Here is a 16853-nt window from a genome sequence, read left to right as displayed (position 1 = left end):
GATGCTACATAATTGCTGATTTTCTTGGGTAGCCTGTATTCTGGCTCTGAAAGAAATGTGAATATTGGAACATAATATAATCTCCCAAAGTAATTGTTTTGGAGGATGACACCAATTGAATACTTAAGGTCTGGTATGTTTTGTTATTTAAAATAAGGAACTCTGTTGTTTCTGTATAGAGTAGCATCCTTTAAAAAAAACCTACACTTTCATAGTAACAAAGAACAGAGTAGGTGCTGTGGTATAATAAAAAGTAAATATTTGGTCTTTTCTCTTTCCTGGCACACAGCTCCTAAAACCCTTGGGATCTGCAGGGTGATGAGTGTCTTTTGTATGCTGAGATGACTAGTGTCTGGGCACGCACACACACACACACACACACACACACACACACACACACACCCCTGTACCTTGCCCTACATCTTTCTTCCATTTGGCTGTTTCAGACTTGTATTCTTTATAATAGACCAGTGATAGTAAGTAAAGGGCTTTCCTGAAATCTGTGGTTACTCTAGCATTATCGAACCTGAGTGGGGGTTGTGGGAACCCCCAATTTATAGCTGGTAGGTCAGAAGTACCAGTGGCTTGGGATTTGCGATTGGCATCTGAAGTGGGAGTAGTTTTGTGGAACTGAGCCCTTTAACTTGTGAGATCTGACACTGACTCCAGGTAGATAGTGTCAGAATTGAATTGATTCTCGGTTGGATACCAAGTTGGAGTCAGAGAATTGGAGAAATAGTTGGTGTAAGGAGAAGACCCACAGATTTGGAGTAAGAAGCATTGTGAGTGAAAACAGCTTAATGCTGAATTATGAAACTTGTGGAATGATACAAAGTTGTATAGAAATTCTATTCTTTTTATGGAAAGAAATAAAGAATAATAGACTTTCTCAGTGCTCTGTTTTCGTATATTTTAGTCTTATCACTATCATTTATTATTATTAGTTACTCATTTATCAGATATTGGTTGAATATTTTACAGCTAAACAGAACCAGTACTGCCTTCTTTGAGTTTATAAATTTAAAGTTAACTCAAAATGAATTGCTTGCAGCTCCATTGTGTTATAATAACAAACATGCCTCTCAGCCTTGTATATTGTTACTATTTATTTAATTGATGATGATACTTGCAAATAAATGATTACTACGTTTGAAATAGAATATACTTTGGAGTATACCGAAATGGAACATATATAATAATCTCTTACCAAACCATCAAAATGCCACTAATGAAAGTATGTGTGTGTGTGTGTGTGTGTGTGTGTGTGTGTGTGTATGCCATTTCTGAGAATGAATTCTGTATTTTTTAACTATAGGATGAAGAAGGCACAAGTAATTTTATGTTTTGTTTTGTTTTGTTTTAAATCTTTAAGGCATTTAATATTTTGTTAAGGTAAAGTAAACAACAGAACAACCAGCAATTTTGTGTAATTAGTTAGCTAAAAACAGGTTTTTGTCTCTTTAGCAATATACTCATTTACGAGAAGCTGTTAGCATCATGTGCAACTCTGCTACTGCAGAGACTTAACTTATCCTTCTGACTCTAGGAAGAAACCAAGTTTAGGAAAATTGATAGTAACTATTCTTGAGACTTAACAGCCAAGTCATACTTTTTATACCCCTCACTGGCTTGGAACAGTGTTTAGTTAATAAACATTCCTTCCAGGGTTGTTCAGTTTGGTGCTGACTTCACTGATGATGATTTGTTGGACAAATAAGGAAGTAAACACTGCAAAGTTTTTTGGCTTCTGCTCTGTTAAAAACATAGAAGAGAAGGGTAAGAAGTTCCTGCCTGGTAAATAAGAAAGTCTAGGGAATCAGAAGCATCTTTCAAATTTCTTACAGTGGAGGAAACAAAAGCTACTTTTAGTGTATTTGGTATATTAGTATGCTCTTCTCCAAGTATGGTCTATATTTTAAGAAAGTGTTGGGCTGTATTTATTTCTCTAATAGGCTTCCTATTTGCCTAGAAACATCCCTGCATTTACGTCTAATTTCATTAGAGGTGATGCCTGAACCAATCATTGCTACTTCCTCTTTGACAATGCCAGGGAAAAAAGGTAGAATCCAGTGATGATAGGCAAAAGTAATCACCCAGGAACAGAAAATACTTAAAGAAAACCTCCCTTTGCAGTGTTTATCTTATTTGTTAGTGAAATAAAAGTTTGCTTTTGTGAGACAAGGGGGAGATAAAGTTTAAAGTTTAATAAAGTAGTCCTAAAGTTTAAACTTGAGGTCTTTATCTCTCTCCCTCCCTTCTTCCCTCTTCCCCTCCTCCTTTCTTTTTTCTCTACTCCACCCCACACTCCTGCCCAGCCCTACCCCACCCTGTATCTCTCCCTTCCCATACCTTGGTTTATGCCATAGTTGTTAATTATATGGTAGGCCTATTTCCCTCTCCTTAGAATTTTTTTGAGATCTCAAATCTTGTTGGAGTTACTTTTGTGGCAAGGTTTTTAACTACAAATTTAGTATTGTTAATAGATATCGGGCTATTTATATTCTGTTTCTTATTGAGGGAATATTGGTAGTTTGTGTCTTTTGAGGAATATGCCCATTTCATCTAAATTGATGAATGTACTGGCATAAAGTTGTTTATATTCCATTATTGTCCTTTATGTCATATCATGTTCTTGATATTGGTAATTTTTGTCTTTCATTTCTTGGTAGTCTGGCTAGAGATCTATCAGTTTTATTTTAAGAAAACAGCTCTTGGTTTCTTTGTTTTATCTTTTCTCTCTATTTCATTGATTTCTGTATCTTTTCCACATACTTTGGTTTTAATTTGCTCTTCTTTTCCTAGTTTCTTAATATGAAAGCTGAAGCCATTAGAGATTCTTCTTTTCTAATGTAAGCATTTGGTGTTAAGAATTTCCCGTAAGCACTGCTTTAGTTGTATCTCACAAATTTTGCTATGTTGTTTTCATTTTCATTTAGTTTAAAATACAGTTGACCCTTAAACAGCGTGGGGATTAGGGGCGCCAGCTCTCCCTCCCCTGTCCTACCGCTTGAACAGTTGAAAATCCACGTGTAACTGATTCCCTCAGAACTTAACTACTAGTAGCCTACTGTTGACTGGAAGCCTTACCAATAACATGAACAGTCAATTAACACATATTTTATATGTTACATATATATACTGTATTCCGACAATAAAATAAACTAGAGTAAAGAAAATGTTATTAAGAAAATCATAAGGAAGAGAAAACATTTACACTGTGTACTATGTTTATTAATATCGTAAGTTTACATTATCTGTTTACAAGATAAATTGTCAGTACCTGTGTCAGTATTGTCTTAGTGATACAAAACACTGTACGTATTATATGTATTACTAACACTAGACATCAAAGATGAAAGTTAATGTGGAAAAAGAAATTAATATTTGTTTACGGGTCTAACAATTCATGCATTGGTAATGAAGCAGCAGCAATATGATTGCTTTACGGTAGTCTAGTGTAATTGTTACAATTGCTTCACAATAGCTTAGTCTTTATGCTAATGAATGAATTGTTATAAAATTTTTATGGCATACAGTATTAGTCGTATTTATAATACAGTATTGGAAACATTGTTATATTTTCTAAAAACTATTTACCTCTGATGATAGGCTGATAGTTTCTCCAGTTGAGAGAGGGTGGGAGGGGGGCATACTGTACAGTAATGTAATTCTTTGAAAGCAAAGTTATAAAACAGTAGGAAAACCAACACATTATTAATTTTATATTAAATAGCACTCACCTTATGCCTGTATAAATATGGATAGAGTAGTACCTACATATTTTATGCATTCACGACTTACCTCACCTTTTCTTAATTTTCTTGACATTTCTAGGCTGTGTGGTTCATCTGCGAGTTTTTTCAAACTGTTGAAAATCTCCAAAAAATTTTCTAATATATTTATTGGAAAAAACATCCACATATAGGTGGACATGTGCGGTTCCAACCTGTCTTGTTCAAGGGTCAGCTGTACTTAGGCATAATGACACATTTTTCTTTCCAACCCTGATAACTTTTTCCCCCTTGTGTTTAATCTCTGCCAGGATCTTTAGAAAAAGATTGCCATGGCATAATTATAGTGGATAACCCTGTGTAGTTCATGATCCCAGAAGAAATGCTTTTTACATTTCATTGTTAAATATATTTTTGATCTGGGGTTTTGGGAGATTCTGTATCAGATTCCAAGATTCCTAAGAGTTTGTGTCATAAATGGATATTGGATTTTGCCACTTTTTCTCTACCTTTTGTGATATGATTTTCCTACCCTATTAATATATGAAATCATAGTAAATGATTTTCTAATGTTAAACCTCATATATACTTAACTTTGTTATGTATTTTTTTAATTTATTTTGGGTTTAGATTGACTAATGTTTTGTTAGAATTCTTCCAACTATTTTTGTTAGTAAGGTTGACCTTGTAGCTTTTCTTTCTCATATCTTCCTGTTCAGGTTTAGTATCATATTAGGCTAATTTCACATAATGTGTTGAGGAGTTAACCTTTTCTTCCTATTTTCTGAATAAATGTAAGATGTGAATTATTTCTTTCTTAAATGCTTGGTTGAATTTACCATTGAGCTATCTGTGCTTGAGATTTGCTTGCAGGAATATTTTTAGCTTACCAATTCAGTTTCTTGAAACTTCGTAGGACTCTTCAGAGTTGTTTGGTTGGTTGATTGAGCTTTAACAAATAACACTTTTCTAGTAGTTTGTTTCAGTTTCATCTAAAATTTCAAGCTTATGGATGTGAAACTGTACCTAATATCCCCTTATTATCTGTTTAATGTTTGTAGAATTTCTTGAGATGTGTCTTTTTTTCATTCCTTATATTGGTTATTTATGAATTCTTTCTCCCTCCCTAATCCATTACTTTCTCTTTTTTTAAAATAAATTTATTTTATTTATTTATTCTTGGCTGTGTTGGGTGTTCGTTGCTGTGAGCGGGGCTACTCTTTGTTGCGGTGCGCGGGCTTCTCATTGCGGTGGCTTCTCTTGTTGCAGAGCACGGGCTCTAGGCATGCGGGCTTCAGTAGTTGTGGCTCGCGGGCTCTAGAGCGCAGGCTCAGTAGTTGTGGCACATGCGCTTAGTTGCTCTGTGGCATGTGAGATCTTCCAGGATCCCGGATCGAACCCGTGCCCCCTGCATTGGCAGGCGGATTCTTAATCGCTGCTCCACCAGGGAAGCAGTGGAGCTCCCCCAATCTATTGCCTTCACCATAAGCTTAGCAAGTTCAGTGATCTTTAGAGGGAACCAACTTCTGGTTTGTTGACTCTTTATGTTAACTTTTATGTCCTTGGCTTATGCTCTTTATTTAATGTTGTCTTCTTTCCCTCTTTGAGATGAATATGCATTTTATAATTTATTGAGATTGATGCTTAGCTTATTAATTTTCAGACTTTATTTCCCCATATATGCATTTAAGGATATAAATTTCCTTCTTCTTTTTCAGTTGTGCTATGAAGTGTTTTCATTTTTGTCCAGTTCAGTAATTTCATTAGGAAATGATATTGCTCTTTTGTGAGTCATAGTTATATAGAAATATAGTTTTTAATTTCCAAATACATAAAGATTTTCTGGCTCTTTTCCTCATTACTGATTTATGGCATAAATGCATAGTGGTCAGAGTACATATTTTGTACTATTCCAATTCTTTGAAATTTGATAAGACTTACCATATGGCCCACTTTATTCAATTTTTATAAACATACTAGGTACACTTGGACAGAAATCCAGTTCTTTAGTTGTTACTGCAGTGTTCTATATATGTCCGGTTGGTCCAGTTTGCTAATCATGTTGCATAAATCTGCTTTACCAGTGTTTTCTGTCTGATTCTCTCAATTACTGAGAAAAATGTGTTAACACTTCTACTATGATTATGGAATTTTCTCTTATAATTCTGTCAGTTTTTGCTTCGTATATTTTGAAGCTGTGTTTCTAGATGAATACAAATTTTAAATTCTTTTATTTTGAATGAAATCTTTTACCTTTAGTGTGTTTTTATCTCTACTAATGTTGTTGCCTTAAGTTATAAATTGTCTTACATTAATATGTCTGCTTTCATTTGGTAAATATTTACATATCTTTTTCCATCTTTTAATTTCAAGCTTTCTGTATCCTTTTTTCAAAGAAGTATTTCTTGTAAATTTAGTTGTTTTTTAAAAACTCTGCCTTCTTTTGATTTGAACATTTATTTCATTTACATGATTGAATTACTGGTAAATATATGGGTTCAAACCTACCATTTTACTTAATATATTTTGTCATGTCCTTTATTTCTTGTTTTTGGTTGTTGTCTCTTACCTTTTTAAACTTTTTAATCTTTTCATTTTTTTGTTTGGAAGTAACACACTCTGTATTTTGTTTATGGTGAGTCCATAAATAACCACAAATATACATACTTAACAAAATTTATCAGTACAAGGACTTAGTGGACTTTGAACTCCCATCTACTTACCTTCCAACTCATATGCTATTGTTGTTCTTTATTTTGATACCATATTCAGAGACCCTAGAAGATATTACTGTTCTTGTTTTATACAGTGTCCATTAATTTTACCCAAATATTTACTAATTTTTTTGCTCTTCACTACTATTTGAATCTTTGATTTTATACCTAAGATCATATTCCTTCTGCCTTAAGCACATCCTTTAGAATTTCTTCTAATGCAGATTAATTCTCTCAGTTTTTGTTTGCTTGAAAATCTGTCTCTTTTCTTGAAGGATATTTTCACTGGTATAGAATTCTAGATTGACAATTATCTTCTCCAAATACATTTTCAATTTCATTTCACTGTTAACCAGTTTCCATTGTTGCCAGTTTCAACTATTGCTCTTTTGAATGCAATCTCTCTTTTTGCCTATGGCTGTTTAAATATTTAAATATATTAAACATATCTTTGTTTTAGATTATTTTGTAGTTCTATAAACAGGGCAACTCCAGTGTGGTGACACTGTCAATTAACTATTATGTATTTTTGTTTTCTTTCAGTTAGATGTATATCTTTTATTTTCTCATTTTAATTGCACATTTATGTTGAATTTTTCAACCTTCTCTAAATTCTTTCTCTCTTTTCCATTACTGTATTGTTAGTAGTGTTTTCTTTCCTTCTTATTTTGGTCTTCATTTCTGTTATATATTCATTTTGTTTTTCTTCCTCTTTTCCTTCAACTCTAACATTCATGTTTTATTTATCTTTGTTGTCATACCATATCTCTTCCAACTATTTATATCTCTGTTTTCTAACTGTATCTCTAATTTGTGCTCATCTTTTATAAAGAGAGTTTCTTACTTAACTTTTATATTCATGGAAAAGTATTTGGCCATTTTCATCAATTACATGACTACATTTTTCTGTTGAATCAGATTCTTTTGCCACTTAAAATTTTGTTTCTTTTCATATCTTTATATAAATTCTGAGTTGGTTGTTTTTGAGTTTTATTAATCTTTGAATGAAATGAGTTTTTCCTGTTTTAAATAGGTTCTTAAGACTGTATTCTAGAACAGCAAGATTTTTCCTTATGGTATTGCTTTTCTCTCGGGACACTTTCTTCTCAGCAGTACTCCTAATGCAAAATCTCTCTTTTTTTTTTTTTTCATCAGACTGCTTCCTGAAAGATGGCTTCTTTGCCTAATTCCTGTTCATTCATGCCTTTGTGCTTTTTTTTGTTTTTTTAATTGGAGTATAGTTGCTTTACAATGTTGTTTTTGTTTCTGATGTCCAGCAAAGTGCATCAGCTATACATATACATATATCCTCTTTTTTGGATTTCCTTCCCATTTAGGTCATGCCTTTGTGCTTTTTTTTGTTTTTTTAATTGGAGTATACTTGCTTTACAATGTTGTTTTTGTTTCTGATGTCCAGCAAAGTGCATCAGCTATACATATACATATATCCTCTTTTTTGGATTTCCTTCCCATTTAGGTCATGCCTTTGTGCTTTTGTTTATGTTGTATTCCCTTCCCTGATTACTTTTCCTTTTTATCACCATTCACTTAAAACTCATTCTTCAAGTCTAGCTCTTTCAAGCTAGTTTTTAAAAATTATTTTTGCACCTCAGTTGCTCCTCCTTCTCTTAATTCCTATTTGCCTTTGTACCATATTTCTCTTTTTGTGCATAAAAAATTATTAGTTTTTTGCCAAGTATAGTTCCAAATATTACTTCATTATTATAACTGTTCATGTATTCAAAGGCCGATATGCCATCTACTCTAATAAACACTATATATGAATTAATTGAATTCTTGTACCTGCTTTCTAGGTAAGTATGATTGTTATTTCAATTTAATAAATGTCAGTGATTAAGTAATTTGCCTGAGACAGCATAGCTGGTAAGTGGCAGAGCTAAAATTTGAATCTATTCGTCTTACCACCATGCTTTACCATCCAAGTAAATATTTACTGGTTCAGTTTCCCCAATATTTATTGTTGTAACGTAAATTGTTATATTTCATGTATTTCTCTTCAGAATTTAATCAAACTGCTGAAATGCGTAATTTTTAAAAAAAATCCCTTTTACCCAGCCATTATTATTCTTGAACTATAAAAACTTTTTTATGCTGTACCTGTAAGTGAATTTTTAGTTTTTTCTTTAAAAAAAAATCTCTGTGTTGGTGAAAAATCAGTTTGATAAAAGTTTCAATGTAGGCAGCAGTACTGTATTCTGTGCTGTTTTCTTTTTTAATCTTGGATGAGGCTTGAATATATTTTTTTTCTTTAAAAAAAATTATGTACTTTCACCATTAGAGACAAGAACAGCTTGTGCCTAATTAGGACTGTATGAAATGTGTTTAGTTATTATAGTCATAATCATAGGGGAAAAATGAGATGGTATTGGACCGGGAGCCTTTCAGTAGTTTGAAAATTCTTAGCAACTGGGTCTTAGTGTGATTTCTCCTAAGTCATATTTTCAGTCCTTTTGGATAGTTTTACTTTTGGCAGACACTTCTGATTTTCTGCTTTAGATTTTTGTCAAAAGTAGACATATAGAAATATTAGCAACTGCCTGAATTCTTAAAATACAGAAGTAATTTTTAAAAATAGTTCATAAACATTTAAATGCCTTACATTTTTGCTTTTGAGACTTTTAAAACAGTGTTAAGAGGTGTTTTCATGTTTTTGTAGATGAGAATGTCATTGTTTCAATAGAAAGCTCAGATTTTTTGCTGAATCATATAGAATATATGCAAGTAAGCATACCAAACAAAAGGCGGCCTTTCAAGAATTAGAAATATAAGGAACATGGCGAGATTATTTTGGCTGCAGAGGTGTCAGCTTTTCATTTGTTTTTAGGTCTTGAAAGGGAGTTCTTTAACATTAAAACAAGGAACTGAAAGCAATGTATTTAAAAAAAATCTTTACCCTGCTTTAATGTTTGTAGCATTTTTATTGATCACCTCAAGGATTTCAAGCTTATGACTGTTTGATTTTGAAAAATTTAATTTGTTCTATTAAAAAATAAAGTTTCTTTAGCACTTGAAATGACTGTTCACCAAGAAAACATTATATTAATAAACATTATATTGCTACTTTTCTGTTTGAGAGCGTGAAAGAAGATTCTTAAGCATGTTATTTCATTGAAAATAGCTACTAAATATAACTTGCTCCAGATCTGATCTGGACTATTTATTGACAACGCAGTTTCCCTGGCAAGAGGCAATAAAATATGTATTGTAATAGATTAAATGAGGGTAATCTTTAATTTATCATGTTTCTCTGCAAAGTACAACATAGTTTAAGTCATTTTTTATTTTGAGTGAATAGATGGTTTAATATTATAAAATGAAAGTATCAAGAAGTTAATTAAATAGAGTTGAATAGTAGTGTAGAGAGGTGTGAGAGGGCTGGAATTTATGTTTCTAGCTTTTGTGTCTTATGGTAAGCCAGGATTTCTCCAAAAGAGGTGTTTTGTTTTGTTTTTGTTTTTATTTTGGTTTTTGGTAGAACAGCTAGCTTCTCAAACTAGCCATTTGTTGTCTGGAACAACTTCCAGATGAATGAATACTTAAGGTAAAAAAGTGATCTGGAGTAGTGACAAACCAGTGTTCCAGAGAAGAAACGAAACATAAAAAGTAAACTTTAGCCACAGTTACCAGTAGGTCTTTATTTAAGAGGGAGATTACATTTTTTCCTTTAAATTATAATTAACTATAATATATTTCAACTGTTTTAGTTTTATCCCTCTTCTATTATAATCAGTTTAATATTGCAGTAGAATGATCTGGTATGGTGAGTTATGTTTCCCAGTCTTCCTTTTGAATAGGTAAATTTTGCTGTCTATTGAAGTGCTGTTGAATAGGTAAATTTTTCTGTCTGTTATTATAGTGTGTAATCTTAGATTGTAATTTAAAAACTATTATTTGTGTGTTTATATTTATTTACATGCATTCTATGAAGAGTTGAAAAGATTTTAGACTTTGGAATTGGGTTTTATACCTTTTGTTTAGAGTCTTTGGGCATGATATTAATTTCTCTGAACCTTGATTTTCTAATCTTAGCAATAATTAATAATGACCATTGTGTAGATTTATTTTAAGGAGTAAATGAATTAACCTTTGTGATGTCTTGCACACAGTAAGTGTGCAATAAAAGTCAACTCTTTCTTCTTTGGTAAGATCTTTTTAGAGAGTTACTTCCAGATTTGATAATGCTATATTGAAATCATTTTCTTCAGGTTTTCTAATAGTCTCCAAGGAAAAGTAAGAGATATCAAAGAGAATTGTGTGAACTTTAGACTAGTGAAGAGAAAAGGAATTTACTTGAGACAGAAGGAGGCAAAAAGTTCGCCAAGCAATTTTTTTTTAATGTTTGCTTGACTACTGTACAAGATTGGTGTGACTTGTCAGGGTGCCATTATGTACTAGGAGTATGCTTTATTGGAGGTAGAAGTTTTATGTACAGTTTGTTGTAATGTAAGGAACTTAGTAAGATTAAGATGACTCAAAGGAAATGTCAACCATGTGGCTGGGAAAGTCCCTCCACCCCCTGCTCTTTTTTCCATTCTAAGCATTTATTATATACTGAGCATCTCTGATGTTATGCTATTAACTGTCATTATTCAAGAGAGGATTAATTGTATCTAGTGTAAAATCATCATAATTTCTAATATTTTAAGTTTGGATTACTTAGTGTTTAAATTTTGGAAGTAATTTCCTCTGCATGCTTGATCATAAGTCCTTTGTGCATATTTAGCTCTCTTTGTCCTTGTTAAAACAGCTAATGTCAGTGTACAAAGCACTGCTTGTAGAAACGTGAATGTGTCTAGTGACCTGTGAAGAAGAGACATTTCAGGGGTAACAAAGTATGTGAAAATGGTTTATATTGGTAATAACAATATGTTACGAAGTTTTTCCAAAGTTTAGAAAAGAATTCCACATATCTAGTTGTTTTGTGACCTTTCTTCCGGTAATAATAGAGTTCAATGCAAAAAAATTGGGAAAACAAAAAAGTACAAAGGCAAAAACCAAAACCAAAAATCACGATCATCCTAATCCTGCCAACCAAAGAAAATCACTTTTAACTTTTTGATGTATGTCAGTGTTTTTTCTTTTCATCTGTGTGTTTACAGAATGATTTTACAAAAATGGTATAATGTTTGAGAGTTTGCTTTTTTTACTTGAAAATTCCTGACAATATTTTCATAGGACAGTTGTGTTTGATAGAAGAGAAACTGTGAAGCTCTTGATGGGTAGGGTATTTGTAAGTTTTTCAGGTTAGTTAAGAGTGGGAATAGAAGGATTAGTTGAAGAAACAGTTAGAGAATTTAATTTTACCTGCAGTGTTCAGAATGACTTTAAAGATCAGGAATGGGGTCATCCGTCAGATTATTTCCTGTGATTACTGCCTTAAGAGCTCTTAGAAGAATTTCCCCCAGTGGATTGTGATTTCTTTTTCAGAATAGTCACAGAAGACTTAAGGAGAAAGAGGAGATGGAGACTTTTCTAAGATGAACATAGGTGGGATCAGCCAGACACACACAGTTCGAGTAAATATATTGGTTCTAACAGTGGTGGGACCCTAGTATGCCACAGTGTGGAAGGAACCTCAGGCCCTATCCAACTCTTAAACACCAGTTTTGCAGATGAGGAACTTGTTTGACTTATCAAAAGTCATGTAACTAACTAGTATGGGACACTTTAGTAATATGGCAATTGGGCACTATTAAAAAGTATGAAATTTATTACTTTTCTAATTGTCTCTATTTTTGCTTTGTATTTTTCATGTCTTGAGTTTTCTTATCTCCCTCAGTTTTCTACCCATCTCCATATACTCCCATCTTTACTTTTTTCTCTCTCTCTTCAGTTAGCCATTATGTGGAATTAATATTTTAAAATCATTGTTTATATTGATTAATTTTATCTTCTCTGTTTAAGGTTTTTAAAAAGGATCACTTAACTTTTATGTGCCTTTCACAAAATGGAATAAAATTTAATTACTGTGTTTTACTTCTATATAATACTAAATTTATGATTAATATTTTATTATCATCTTATCATTACTATTAATAGGAGCCCCACAACATTTTATCTGAAAAAAGAAAAGATTTCCAGCTCTTGTAATGGGAAACCAGTATTGGCCAGAGTAGGCTGGATGGGGCAAGAATTGTCAGAAAAGCCCATGCGGGAGTAGGTGATATGATAGAAACACTCTCACTAAAATAAGTTGTGAATCCACTTGTTCCCCCTTACTTTAACAATTAAAACATAAATGCTAATTTGTGAGTGCTAATTTAAGAGGAGAGAACTTTCTTTTTTGCAAGAATTTTTTAAAGTCCCACGGGCAAAGAAAAAAGAAACTAGATGAGTTTATGGGATAGAGGTTTTCAGTTAAAGCCATCTGGAAAGACTTGAAAGCTGAAGGGTGTGGTTACCACTGAGTTTCATAATTACCCAGAAAAGAAAGAGATTAGGGAGGTTTTTGTAAATTATGCAGTCTCTGGCAAGTATACAAGTCACAGAGAACAGACAGTTTTACTTATAAATTCTTTGGAAAAGTATTTGCTTTCAGTGACTAAATGAAGCAAAAGGGAATCCTTTATTCAGATTGAAATCAGAGTCAAATGACAGAATTTATAGTAAGGGTAACTCTATAAATTATAATCTGTTTGGGTTCATGTCAAAGAAAACCCTAGTTTAAAAAGTAACGAAATGTTATTTTATCATATAACAAGAAGTCCAGAGATGAGGTAAATTTCATGGTTAGTCAGTTCAGTGACCCAGTTTCTTAATCTCTCTCTGCCCTGTCATCATTATAGAGTTGATTTCATTATCAGACCTCTACAAATGGGCTGTAGCAGGAATGTACATTTGCATACAGATTCTGAACATTTCCAGAGGAACAAAAGTACATTCTTCTTCTCTGTAGAGTCATTTAAAAGTAAGGAAACATTTCCTTGAAGGCCCCCCCACCCCACCCCCGCCAGAAATCCTCATGTTTCATTAGCCAGAATTGGGTTTCATACCATTCTTAAACTAATCTTTGTTGAGGGGCACAGGATTAGGACTTGATAATAATTTGGGGTAGAATGGATATATGTGGGGAGTTCAGTCCCCCTGACCATAGTAGTACCTAGTGTAACAACTAGTTACTGTACTGTAACAACTCCTCTTAAGAAGGAGATTTAGAATTTATTAATGAAGTAAGTAAAGCATAGTGAAACATGAGTCCCAGCCCCACTACTCAAGAGCTGTGTGATTTGGGTTAAATTCATTAATTTCTCTAAATATGCACTTCCACATCTGTAAAATGAAGATGATAATGCCCAATTCATAAGGCTGTTTTTTAGAATTAAATCAGATAAGTAAGATAGCACAGATTCTAACATTTAGTATTCAATAAATATACTATTACTGGTGCTTTTATCTCTATGTAGTTTTGTACTCAAAGAAAACCCTAAAACTGGTATTTTCACTTTAAAGGATTAGTTGTTTTTTTTCCTGAAAATACAAGGGCCTAGACCAAAGTTGTTGGAGCTCCCATTTCCTTCTCTAGCTTTTTTGTATAGTAGTACAAAAATGGGGGAAACTTAGTAAGCTTAGTATGAGCTGCCACTAAAACAATTCGTTTACATGGTTGTGTCAACTAATACTTTGCTACTTATATTTGAGGTAGCATAAAAACTGAACTGACACATATTTTATGAAAATGTGCTATTGTATTAGTGACATATTAGTAATTTTCTTTAATGTAGGCTTCTACATTTTGGTCTTTTTTGCTGTAATAAAAAGTGTAAGCTGTTAGGGTGTAATTCTCTCTTTCTTTGATATTTGCAGATGGCTTGTTCAATCAGTATATCAGTCAACAGGAATATAAGCCACGATGGAGTCAAATCATTCCCAAAAGTACCAAAGGTAAGTCCTACCTTCTAGGTTGTGGGTGCTTTTTCTTTAATGTCCCAGTTTCATGTATCCGAAGGTAGCTCAAGTTTCACTGTACCCTATTAACGAAAAGCAGGTGTTTAAAACAAGACATAGGTTCCTCAACTAGATGGCAGAGGAAGTTTATTATATTAAATTTTTCTTTTAAACCTTTTTTTTTTATTGCTATAACGGAAGGTTGGGCATTTTTTACACATAATACCATCATAAACTGCTTTTATAGAGACGCTATAAAATTATAGGCTATTGTGTTGTAATCCCAAACATGTCCCTGAAAAACCTTAAGTTCTGCAGAATTGCTCACAAAAGCTAATAGGGCTTATGAGAGAAGTGGAAATGGGACAAGCCATTCTAAATCTGTGGAACTTTATAATCAGATACTAATAATAAAAACTAATGATAAAAACTAATAATATAACCAGATACTAATAATAAAAAGTAACAATTCTAATAAAAATAATTACTAGTACAGTTAAATATAGGCATTTATATTGAGCATCACAGTGATTTTGGAGCTTTAAACCCTAGGGCTCATGCTGCTTTCTTTGAGCTGTAGACCCTCAAGCTGAAGAACACCTCCTGTGGTCTTCATACATTGCTAAAGCCTTCATTTTAAGTGTGAGAAAGCTTTCCTCAAATAGTGTTAAACATTAATATACTGGAGAAAATTGCTTATGAACCTCCATGATTTCTGAGTTATATAAGCATCATTTTCCTGCTTTATCAGTCATATATGAGGTAATTTTCTTCAGAAGTGCATGTTGTAGCAGACTATTTGAAAAATAATGGATTAAATATATAAAATGCAAACATACTGACAATCTGTTCTTTTTTTTAATGATCAAATATCTGTCTTTATTTTTTATTTTAAATTTTTATTTTACTTATTTACTTTTGGCTGCGTTGGGTCTTGCTGCGCGCGGGCTTTCTCTAGTTACGGCAAGTGGGGGCTCCTCTTTGTTGCAGTGCGCAGGCTTCTCATTGCGGTGGCTTCTTGCGTTGTGCAGCATGAGCTCTAGGTGCGCGGGCTTCAGTAGTTGCGGCGCATGGGTTCAGTAGTTGTGGCTTGCGGGCTCTAGAGCGCAGCAGGCTCAGCAGTTGTGGCACACGGGCTTAGTTGCTCTGCGGCATGTGGGATCTTCCCAGACCAGGGCTCAAACCCCTGTCGCCCACCTTGGTAGCTGGATTCTTAACCACTGCACCACCACAAGGGAAGTCCCTATTTTTTTAATTTATTTATTTTTTTTGACTGCATTGGGTCTTCATTGCTGCACGCGGGCTTTCTCTAGTTGCAGTGAGCAGGGGCTACTCTTCGTTGCAGTGCACGGGCTTCTCATTGCGGTAGCTTCTCGTTGCAGCGCATGGGCTCCAGGCGCTCAGGCTTCAGTAGTTGCAGCATGCGGGCCCTAGAGCACACGGGCTTCAGTAGTTGTGGCGCACGGGCTTAGTTGCTCCGCGGCATGTGGGATCTTCCCAGACCAGGGATTGAACCCGTGTCCCCCTGCATTGGCAGGCAGATTCTTAACCACTGTGCCACCAGGGAATTCTCTCTTAATCTGTTCTTGAAAATGGTAATACTGACTTTACTAATTGGGGGAAGAAGGAAAAAAAGGGTGAAACTTCAACAATAATGAGTTATAAATTCTAAACCTAGCTGTTAAAAAGGAGAAAGAATTTGCAGGAAACTTTTGAATGATTAGGGCTTGAATACGGCTTCAGTTTTGCATCTCATTTATAATATACAAGAACTGGTATTTCAGTCTTTTTCATAATACCCCTGTGGAATTAGTAAAAATTTGGATGTTCCAGGCACTTCACTGGCAGTCCAGTGGTTAAGACTCTGGGTTCCCAGTGTAGGGGGCATGGGTTTGATCCCTGGCTGGGGAACTAAGATCCCGCATGCCACATGGCGTGGCCAAAAAATACATAAATAAAAAATAAAAATAAAAATGCCCTTTACCTAAAAAACACAATTTAAAAAAAAATTGGATGTTCCCTATTTTACATAGGAGAAAGCTGATACAGGGAAAGTTATTACCTAAAGTAATGTATTTCAGTTAATGGGAGAGTTACAAAGAAAACCTCAGGTTTTCTGGTTTCCATCAAGTAAGGCATTAGAATCCTGTAACCTTTTGAACCATTGAAATTAAGTTATATATAAAAGATCTGATATAAAATAAGATTAAATATAAGTTAAACAATAGTTTTTTTCTTCAGAGGTTTAAATTTTTCACTGATTATATTTAAACCTGCCTATTAAGCTTTGTGATGTAAATAAGAATGAAAGGGAAGCAAATCTTACATTTTGTCAGACAGTACTACTCAAATAAAATAGTTGGTAGATTATGTGGGAGATGATTTTTGAAATATTGGCACAAAATTAATACAGTGATGAAATTATCATTAGTATAAAACTTGATAGCATCTTAGTTTTCAGTAGCTGGTTTTATGAACTTTAAAACTGCTCATTATACTAATA

At 33.5% G+C, this 16853-nt stretch overlaps 1 protein-coding gene across 5 annotated transcripts in view; it reads left to right on the top strand.

Annotated features, from left to right (window-relative positions):
- Positions 1–16853, top strand: part of MKLN1 (muskelin 1) — a 178216-nt gene that overhangs the window by 80877 nt on the left and 80486 nt on the right. For all 5 annotated transcript variants that reach the window (XM_024737953.1, XM_024737950.1, XM_024737951.1 and 2 more), the window contains exon 7: positions 14270–14347. In XM_024737953.1, the coding sequence (XP_024593721.1) occupies positions 14270–14347 (78 nt within the window). The remainder of the gene's footprint in view (positions 1–14269; positions 14348–16853) is intronic.

The sequence above is a fragment of the Neophocaena asiaeorientalis genome, unplaced genomic scaffold, assembly GCF_003031525.2.
Source record: "Neophocaena asiaeorientalis asiaeorientalis breed wild unplaced genomic scaffold, Neophocaena_asiaeorientalis_V1.1 scaffold364, whole genome shotgun sequence".
NCBI classification, from domain to species: domain Eukaryota; kingdom Metazoa; phylum Chordata; class Mammalia; order Artiodactyla; family Phocoenidae; genus Neophocaena; species Neophocaena asiaeorientalis.
Note: the sequence above shows the minus strand (reverse complement) of the source record. Positions and strands in the feature narration are given on the sequence as shown.